Raw genomic sequence first — 11040 nt, forward strand, 5'->3', positions numbered from 1 at the left:
TTGATCCATCGTAAGGTTATTTTTTTCCATTTCCTGAAGTGTTTAGACATACAAGGTTTTTGAACACAAATAGGCTTGTGTTTAGTTCAAACTGAAGCAAGTCTGGTCTCACCGGCTCGATGCTGTGGTCTGTGATGTTCACTAGCCATGGTTCCCAGAAGGGCTCACGGCCCATGCAGACATCAACCCAGAACAGGAGCTCTGACACAGAGAAGAAACCCAGGTTCTGGACCTGCTGCAGGGAGATCAGGGATCAGCATCAACACATGGTTCTTTTCAACTACAAAGGAACCCAGAACCTTCCATAACCTGAAACTTTCCAAAACCTGTGAAATCCTGTGATGTTTTCTTGTTTTGTTTATGTTTCCATTATAACCAGAGCCACGCCTGAAGGAGGAGGACCACAAAAAAAAAAGATTTATAATACATAAGTGTCGACCATCTGAAAAGTATGTTAATTTATGCACTCAATACTTGGTCTGTGCTACTTTTGAATGTCTTCATCAATGGGGCGTGGCATGGAGGTGATGAATAGCATGTATATAAATCAATCAATCAAACCCCCATAACTCTTAGAATGTACAAAGGGAAGCAAATAGACCTGTACAGGTCCATTTGGTTCCATTTGTACACTCACCTGCAAGGGTCCATTTGGAACCCCCTCAAGGAACCCTGAGGGTCCCTGTGCTCCAATTTGAGCCCTATTGTAATGCAAGGAATTATCAACCGTAACTGGGTTTATTTGTGTGAATGAAAACACCCGTTAAATTTCACCTTCAAACCCAGAGGAAAAATCTGCTTCTCATTTTAATCTCAGATGCTTCTCTTGAGCAACCAGCTTTTATTTCTCATTTGAAGATCATTTAAAGATCACCTATGGATTCTTATGGCTCCTAACTTGAATATTAGGAGCCGAAACGAGACATAGTTTGAGACAGGGGTATATACATTAGAGCTGTATTGAGAGATAAATGAGACATAGGCGAGATACGTTAAGAGGTGTATTTGAGAGATACATGAGACATAGGCGAGATACATTAAGAGCTGTATTTGAGAGCTAAATGAGACATAGGCGAGATACATTAAGAGCTGTATTTGAGAGATACATGAGACATAGGCGAGATACATTAAGAGCTGTATTTGAGAGCTAAATGAGACATAGGTGAGGTCTCTTTAGCTTCTCATTGAGACATACATTAGCAATAATTGAGATTTAATTTCCCCTCTCTCACATTGAGCTTTATAGGAGAAACAGTGAACATGCTAATAAATATAAAATCATTAATTTATTTTTAAATGTAAAAAAAAAACAGCTTCAATTGTGCCACAAACAATGCCTCAACCACATGCTGGTTGAAAACCACTACAATAATGCATCACATTATATGAAAAACTGTTGAGTATTCTTGGTGCGTGCAAGAAGGTTTGAATGTAAGACAGACAACGACGTTGGAGAAAGTAGATCTGGAGTTTATTGCAGACGAAGGTTTACACAGCAAACATGGTTATTAACGATAGGACATGTCAAGCTCCTAGATGATCATGAGTCACAGTAACATTATTTCACAACACTTGGAAGACAGATGATATGGCTGCCCTTTCATCTTGACTCTATACAGAGCTATTTAAGACACCATCTGACCAGTACGAATATCTCCTTTACCTAATCGTATCCACTGATGCCAGGTGGGAGGCAACCTGTTGCGTTAGGTCTCGGCTCGCCCAGCACCCCCCTTGAGATACAGCCCTCCTAATGCCTAAGAAGGTCCTGTCCGCACAGCCGACCTATAACCTAACCCACAGCCAGCCTAATGACCTTACGACTAGTCCCATAATGTGATCAGATTTGAGCTGACTCATTTATTTATATATATATAAAAAAAAAAAAAAGTATTGGCATCAAAATACTTCACCACTTTTCATACAATTGGTACTCACTAATGTTCACGATAAAATACTAAAAAAAAATTCTACTCTGTGTCTCATAGGAGGGCTGTGGGTAGTTCAGAAACCCATCCACCAGTGACATCATCGTTTGGCAGTTTTTTATTTATTAAACAAGATATTTTTAAAACATATTTAGATTTGTATTATCGTGAATTGATGATGTCACTGGTGGACAGGTTTCTGAACTGCCCACAGCCCTCCTATGAGACAGACCGAGTAGGAAAAAAAGGGTAGTATTTTATCATGAACATTAGTGAGGACCAATTTTATGAAAGCAGGTTGAAAAGTGGTCCTTTAAGTGCAAAAGTGCATCATCTTTAACATATTGCCACAACCAAAACAGTAGTTCTGCTGCCAAAAACACTGGGGTACCTAGTCCTTTGCAGCACGGCTTCAGCACTTATTGGTCATGGCTTTCTTCAAGCCCTCTGCAGTGAAAACATTTGTCCATGATGCCAGAGAGGAACACCGCAAGACGTAGTCTGCAGACAGAGAAGATGACATAAAACAAGTCAGTCAACATGGGTTTCCCCCGGTTAAATATATACATTGTAAAGACTATATGACTCTCTACAGACTGAGCACAGCATAGCCACAGACGAGGCCAACCTGGTTCAGAGTGTACTGTACGTCCCACCAGCGCAACATGTTGAAACCAGCATTTCTTTACTGCACAAAGGCAGCCAAATTCCCCAATGATAATGTATTGGTGACATCATAAATTGAGAATATAATTTACAAAACCAAGACTTGTCAAGGATCAAGTATATTTATATGTCCCAAGCTGGGCCTTTTACAGCAGATAATAAAAGCCCTAAAAACACAACACAGTAAGACAGACATGTGTATACATTGTCACAAGATACCCCAAGATATATATCTATAAGTGGTTACCAACTCCACTGACTGGCCATCTATAACACTACTCTGAGGAACTAGTGGTGTGACAAATACTTACTGAACAGTGCAGCCCTCTTCGCCTCATCCAGTTTGTTCTTCCCCTCTGGGATGACACCATGCTTTCCGTATACAACGGCATTGCGGCACTCCTCATGGGTGAAGAACACCTCGAACAAGGCGTGGAATAGCCTCTTGCAGTCCTTCCTGGCACGCTGGTGTATGGCTGCCAGCTGCACAGATGAAATCATCTGTCCACAGCCTGTGAATAGAGAGCGAGCAATTAACAAACTGCATTTTAAGACATCAGTTTTGCACTTGTAAGGCTCAGCTACTGACCCCTTTCTGCGCTCAGTGCACCATGAAAACAGACAACTGTGACCTTCTGAAAACTTCACTATCTAGTTGCAGCTCACAACACGGATCACTCGCTACCAAGAACGTCAGGTTCAGTGTGAAATGTATGGCAAACGTATACATCCATACCTGGATATAGCTCCTGCTGCCCGAGACTGGACACTCCAGACTCTAGGTCACCGACCAGGGTGATAAAGCCCTTCAGTGCGTCTAGTTGCTCAGAGCCTAGAACAAAGACAAAAAGTCTACTGAGTGTATTTGTAAAACAATAAGATTGAGTACTGTTCTATATAGCTCTACAGTATATTCTGATAGCAGTCATTGATGAGTATTTGTTCAGTAGGAGGGGTCGATCTCCCCAGCTCTTCAGTAAACAGAAAACAGTTTTTTTTTGGGATACCAATGTTTTCCAGTCATGTCAGAGAACTCACAAAAGAGGTACAGGATAAAGTAAAGTTTCAAGTGAGACAAAGAAATTAGCAGACAACTGAAAACTGCAACATTACAGGCAATAAAACTTACTGATACTGGAGAGCACAGTGGTTATCCTCCTCAACTGGAGCTGGAGCTTCTCCACCTCAGACCGACAAGAGTCGCAAGGCTGCCACCCTTGACCCTCTGGTATGCTCTGGTCAGATGGATTTGGTTGACCTAGAAAGATTGAAAGCACGTCAAAAACTGTAAAGAAAAGTTTTTTAAAAAAAAGTAGAATGCAAAACTCATCTATGAATCCTGAATTTTAAGGACAACAGTGCCAAGTCTGCTGACACTTAGCTGAGGAACCACACCTTCTACTGGAGCATCACTGGACGGAGATGGAGGTTGCAGTACACTGGGTGTTTCTTGGTTCCACTGATCCAAGTCCATATATGTAGCTGCATACGGCTGTGCAGAAAAGACAAAAGGCCCTTAATTGTACTTGGTCAAAAATCATCAAAACTATAGGCTACTATACAAGCTCATAGCGCAGCACCGAGTGCTGTGCTACGAGCTTGTAGGTCTAAATGGGTTAAATCTAAAGAAAACATACCTCATCAACAGGTCGGCAGGCCTGTGTAGAAGAGGCTGGAGGGTATGGCTGTAGATCGGGGTAAAAGGTATCATAAGGTTCACAGGTATCACAGAAAATTCATGCGTTGCATTCGGAATCTTATAGTCAAATATGAAAATTGCCATATATGCACATTTCTTACCTCAAGGATGTGAGCATAGCCTGTATGTCCTAACTTCATGTGATGGAGACATGTCAGGTGTGCTGCAATGTTAAAAACATTAATTTACAGCAGCCAGTTATTTAAAAAAGCGTATACTTTCATGAGATACTCTGTCAGAAACGGTAATTACCTTTGTCCAGCTGCTTTTCATATAAGGTCCCACAGCGGATCACTTTGGGTACAAAGTAGGAGTTCCATCAATCGAGGATTTGTCAGAGTTCATCCTATGACACAGACAGATAAAGAGAGAGAGCGGGTCAGTTCACATTCCTCCAACGAGGATCTACAGGTGTTCATCCATAACTAGAGAGAGATCACAGAGAGACAACAAATAATTAGAAAAGTAGAGCCTGGTGTTAACCAGGTAAGGAAGCACATGCAGGCCTACTTCAAAGGAATACATTTGCTTACATGTAACAGTTCTTTGAAGCATGGGTCAATAAAGGCCCATCTGGGTTGTTATTCAAGGTCCAAGACCTGGGAAACATCCTTGTTGGGTCTGGTCTTAGGCTCTCTGTTGACTCTTCCAGACTGCCAGAAAACATAACAAAAATAAACAATTACAATTTAAAAGTGTAACCTGGCATTACGTTTCTAATAGCAGAAACTGAATTCATACACATGTTGCCACATCATGCCATGATGAGTGTCAGATGTTTGTCATTTGTCTGCCAGGTATCAGTGGTGTTAACATGAATAGTGGCTTACTCACTTAGCTCCACTGGCTGCATATCTGTCCTGCAACATTGGGTAGTGCTCTATGAGGCAAGGGATAAAAGGATAATATACATTAGAAACAATGTTTGGTAATGTCTAGACGCCAATAAGAAATTAAATAAATAACCACTGGCAACCACTGGCATATGTATACATGAGGCTAGACAAGACAGTTGCAAAGGGCCTTACAGTCAAGACAAACAGCCAAATATACAAACTACATAAGCCACAGTCTAATAATAATAATACGAATTACTAATACTAATAATAATAATAGTCTGATTTCAACCTGGTGTCCCTATTTTGGGCAACATTCTCAATAATGGGCAGCCTACACCCTCACAACGTGTGCCACTGTCTAACCCTGCAGTATTAATTGTCCCCCCATGATTTTGGTGGGGGGGGGGGTCCCCCGATGACAGTGAAGTGACAATGTAAGGACTTTTAGACCTTTTTATTGCCTCAAAAAGAAAGAAAAAGACCATTACTGAATCAAAGGTAAACAACAAACTATACTATAAAAACTGGTCAAACATTGGCCAAATTGTCAAATGATATAAGAAAGAGGCAACAATTGTGAAAATAGAGAATATCTATATCATTGGTTCTCAACCTGTCGGTCAGGACCCCAGGGGGTTCCCCAAATGATTTTGGGGGGTCCCCAGTTAACAGTAAAGTGACAATTTAATACCTAACAAAAAGATAAGAGGAAAATGAAATGAAAAGATACCATTACTGTATTAAGTAATAATCAAACTATACTATTATATAAAAACTGGTCAAATTATATTAGAAAGAGGCTACAATTGTGAAAATAGCAGATCTACAAGCACACAACGCCTCGCAGTGTGAGACATTGTGAGCTTGTAGATCTGCTAATTTCACAATATTTAACAGTGAAACAGACTAGTCAAGCTAAATTGAATGCCTCAACTCCTACAATTCCAAGTGCTTGTCAGGGTGGGGATCTCCAGTTCAAATATGATTATTTTGGGGGGTCTCTAGTTTAAATAGGATTAATTTGGGGGGTCTCTAGTTCAAATATGATTATTTTGGGGGGTCCCCAGTTCAAATATGATTATTTTGGGGGGTCACCAGTTCAAATATGATTATTTTACTTACTTACACTTACTGTGTATCAAGACAGTCAGTGGATTCAGTCTTCTATCTTCTGCATGCTATTGTTAGTTGATCTTCTGGTTCATCTCCATTGGGTTGGGTAGCTCGCCATCAAACATCAAGGTGTCCAAGCAGAATCAAACTCCAAGCGATTCCAAAAAACCTGACCTACAATAAGTAAGATCAGAATGTATTCATTTCCTTATATGGTATAGGGGACCATAACATAAAATAAAGCTTAGCTTCATTCATGAAATTATCTCTATTACTCACATTAACAGGAATTACAATTTAACCAATAAACATTAATTACTGTAAAATTCCATTCATCAAAACAAAATAAATTAATCAAATTCAAATAATCAGGACTATTACAAATAAATCCTTTAAACAAAAATAAACAATGTCTCTTTACATAATAATGGCATAACATTGCTACACCAGTATCAAACATTTGCTATGTGACCTGTATACTGCAATGGCCACCTCAGTTAATGCAGGGAAGGCAGCCTATACAGACACATGCAGTAAAAATTAGCTTTAAAACCAAAGTGCATCTTTTTAGTGTGAAAACACAGGATCAGAGTGTTCAACACTACTCTACAAAAACATTCAGCATGTCCAGTTGTTCATTGATACAGTAAACATCAACCTCATTCATATCACATCATCACCTCTAAGTTAGCATTAGCATGCTAGCATTTTTAGCTTAAGTCAATGGCATACTCCTGTGTATATTAGCATTAGGGGCTAGCGCTAGCATAAGCATGCTAATCGTTTTTTAGCACATTAGCACACAAGCCTCACCATGCTGGTATATCTTCTCTAACTTCAAACACGAAGTCAGGGCTCATCTGGTTGCACCCAGATGAGTGGTCTTATCTATAAACAGCTTCTGGATGTTTTTAGCTTGACTTTATCAACTTTAGTAACTTTTAATCAATATAGTGGCTTGGCTCCACACAGTCTACTGTCTGTATCTCATGTGAAGAGGAAGTCACATGATCTACACACAGGACTTAGCTTGACTCAACAGGAAGTGACAAAATAAAAGTACTCTTTACAGAATAAGTGCTTATCTTAGCTGACGTTTTTCTGTATAATGTTTTCTCACTGGGCATACTCATACATGTTTATATTTCTCAAACCCTGGTTACACTAGCATGACCTCTTAAAATACACACTTTCTACAAAAATACCACAGCCAATATTCTTAACATACAGGTAACAGTTACATTATCCACAGTTATGTATTGTTTTAAGTTTCACCTACCAAAAAGGAATAAATGAAATAACTCCATGATCGTCTTGCAGTCTGCAGCAGCAGCTGCCTTGAGTCACTGGGCTTTCAAACACAAACTGGTTCAGACCAGCTATCCAGATCAAAGGAATGTATGACGTCACTGCCTTGTTTGGACACTTAACCCTTGCACTGCTGACATGTAATGTGTGAACTACAGAAGGAAGTTACTATCTAAAGATTAGATTAAATTAATAGTTACTATCTAAAGATTAAATTAGATTAAATTAATAGTTACTATCTAAAGATTAAGACAGACAGACAGACAGACATATCGATCGATCGATAGATAGAGATGATATTAATCATTATAATTATAATATACATAATAATATAATCAATATAATAAAAGTATTAAATACGTATGTACGTACATATTTATACAAATATAATGTTAAATTAGAATGTTTAATTATATTAATATCTAGAATATATTATTACTATTATATTTAGCCTATAGTTGCAGCTGTAGTAGTAATAGTATTTGATTAGATTTTGGTAAAATAAATCACAATATAACTTATAAACCCAGGATAACAAATCAAAGTTTAATGAAACACTTGTTTCCAATGCGGTCCTGCAGTAGTAGTAGTAATAATAATAATAATAATAATAATAATAATAATAATAATAATAATAATAATAATAATAATAATAATAATACAAATAATAGTAATATATATATATGTATATATATTTTTTAAGACCTCCCCTTTTGTGTTGAGGCCAAAATTGACCAACCCATGTTAGGAGCACGTTTCAGGCAATTTGGAGTCGATTGGTAGTACTTTGTAGTGACACTATTTTGGGGCCCTAACATTCATTGAGCTCTGGACTTAGGAACACCCCCCCCCCCTATTTCGAGGACGCCCGATCGAATGACGTCAATCCCGACCTTCTACGACCTTGGGAAAGAGGTTAAATCAAGCATCAGACTTGTAAAAATAGCAGATCTACAAACTTACTAATTATTAACTAATAGTTATGTTGGTGCCATCATCGCAGATACCCGGAAGTGGCTCAAACCACCCAGAAGTGACTGATTTTGGGGGTTTTCTCAGTGTTCTGGGCCCTACAAGGCTACTATATATTTTTTTCATAAAATTAGACGTCACACAGAGCATTATGACACCCTCAGTGAGTTGGCACGTGCAACGGTCATTTTATTATAAAATAAAGTAGTAACGCTGCGAGGGAATGTCCAAACGATAAGCAACATCGTTACGCAGGTCTCAACTTGCTCTACAACATATCCAAAGATGAGCTCGTACGAGTCAATGAGCACAGAGAATAAGCGACCGCAGTAAAAGCAGTACATTTGCAATTTACGTACGGTGTTGAGCACAAAATCTGTAACTAATCGCTCCAGATATTTTTTTTCTTGATCAGCTTCTCAGCCTGAATGCGCACATATAATAGGGTTAGGGTTAGGCATAGGGTTTTTTTCGATAATCTCCCAAGCCTCATATCGCCCAAAGTCCCGGGCAATAGGGTTCTGAAGGTCGCACCCAATATGTTTAAATTAAAGGGAGATGTGACCTATATCAGCGGTGAAAGATCTGCAATATTTGCATGAAGAATTGAGTGACTTGGTTTCAATTCATTTATTATTTCATCTTCAGATATGTAGAGGGGATAAGGGGACTCCCTCTTGACCTCCACACCCACCCCCAACCTCCCAATACCCACCTAGAGAGCCACCACATCTCCCACTCCCACAATTTGGCCCCCTCACTGATCGTCACACAATTCACCCCTCATACTCCCCTAACTCTGGAGGGGGTACCCTTCAGGATGTACGATCTAGGCCCAGGTGACATTACAATTACAATTCAGGCATTTAGCAGACACTCTTAATCCAGAACGATTTACAGTAAGCCAGAACAACACATGGTAATACATCAAATACATAGAAATAGTCATCAAGAATCATAAGCAAGCTAAGAACCTAATATGTCTAACAGTAGATTATCTGAACAGTGAAGCTATGAGTATACATTATATATTATCTGAACAGTGAAGCTATGAGTATACATTTTAGAGTGCTATAGTCTACATAAAATGCTAAATTACATAAGTTTAGCCGTTGCATATACGCCTGGAAGGTCTGAATAGGTGTTAAGACTATGGCAGTATGGCAGTTTGGGAGTGCTGTCTGCAGTTTTGATTGCAATAGTTTTGGAGCCAGAAGGGAGAAGAGGGGGCACCCATGGCCAAGTGGTCCAGGCACATGCCACATAAGGCCCTGGCCTGTCAGCGTGTCACGTGTTCGAGTCCCATTCATCATGTCCTTATTACTGCATGTCTCTCCCATTCTCTCTTCCTCTTTCCTGTCTATCTCCACTTTAAAGGTGAAAAGGCAAAAAAAAAAAATCTTTTAAGAAAAAGAAGGGAGAAGAGTCTGGGATGTGTGAAGCATTGTCCCGGCTGTTTTAGTGAATGTTCAGCCAGCCTCCCTGCGTTGGCTGATCTGAGCGCGCGAGGCGGTTGTTGGGTCAGATTGGACTTTGAAGATATTGGGGTGCCAAATCTTTGGTTGCTTTGACCCTGAGGCATTTTACAAAGTGGATATCTCATACTATTTGAGTGAAATATAAATAAACTAATAAAGCTTTCCTTTGTATGTAGGAATAGATAGATAGATAGATAGATAGATAGATAGATAGATAGATAGATAGATAGATAGATAGATAGATAGAAAAATAGATAGATAGATAGATAGATAGATAGATAGATAGATAGATAGATAGATTCATTGTACAGTCTAATGGCCCTTGGGATAAAGGAGTTCCTAATTATATCTGTCTGGGATAAAAACCTGTTACTAAATTTGCTTTTCTGGGGAAAAAGTGCTGTGTGCAGTGGGTGACTGTCATCATCTAGAATAGCTAGTGTCTTAGCCAGAGTCCTCTTCTCTGCCATCACCGCCACAGAGTCAAGCTTGGTCCCCCCCCCCCCCCCCTCCCCCTTGATGCACCCGACGATGGCGGTGTCGACGTCATCTGAGAATTTCTGCAGGTGGCACATCTCTGTGCAGTGTCTGAGCTCTGCCGTGTAAAGGGTGAAGAGAAGGGAGGCCAGCACAGTCCCCTGGGGGACTCCTGTGCTGCAGGTCACAGTGTCAGATGTAAAGTCCCTCAACCTGACGTATTGTGGTCTGTCAGTGAGGTAGTCCATGATCCAGGACACAAGGTGTGGGCCAACATGCATGCTGTTCAGTTTGTCTTTCAGAAGGGAGGGGGGGGGGGGGGGCTGTATGGTGTTAAAGGCGCTTCGAAAATCAAAAAATAATATCCTCACAGCACCACTTTCCTTGTCCAGGTATGTAGTCGAAGCTATTGAGGTCAGAATTAAAATCCCTGTATAAGGTTGCAGGCACCCCAACTTTAAGCTGGTTCCCTATAGGCCTAGTAGAGCCTAGGGAAGTTGAATCGCATTCATTTTAATTGTTTATGATACTAGTCACCTATTTCTTGGTAAGGAATTTGT

General features: G+C 39.8%; 1 protein-coding gene across 1 annotated transcript; it reads right to left on the reverse strand.

The window, feature by feature from the left end:
* Positions 1 to 2325: 2325 nt before the first annotated feature.
* On the reverse strand, positions 2326 to 4292 carry LOC308103484 (uncharacterized protein). Its single transcript, XM_080453459.1, has 6 exons — positions 4232 to 4292; positions 3990 to 4086; positions 3724 to 3852; positions 3331 to 3426; positions 2906 to 3106; positions 2326 to 2429 (listed from the first exon to the last, which is right to left on the reverse strand). The coding sequence occupies exons 2-6, from the start codon at positions 4066 to 4068 to the stop codon at positions 2341 to 2343; spliced, it is 594 nt and encodes a 197-aa protein (XP_080309585.1). The 5' UTR covers positions 4069 to 4086; positions 4232 to 4292; the 3' UTR covers positions 2326 to 2340.
* Positions 4293 to 11040: the final 6748 nt, after the last annotated feature.

Source organism: Gymnoscopelus braueri, assembly GCF_963280865.1.
Source record: "Gymnoscopelus braueri genome assembly, chromosome: 16".
In the NCBI taxonomy this organism is placed as follows: domain Eukaryota; kingdom Metazoa; phylum Chordata; class Actinopteri; order Myctophiformes; family Myctophidae; genus Gymnoscopelus; species Gymnoscopelus braueri.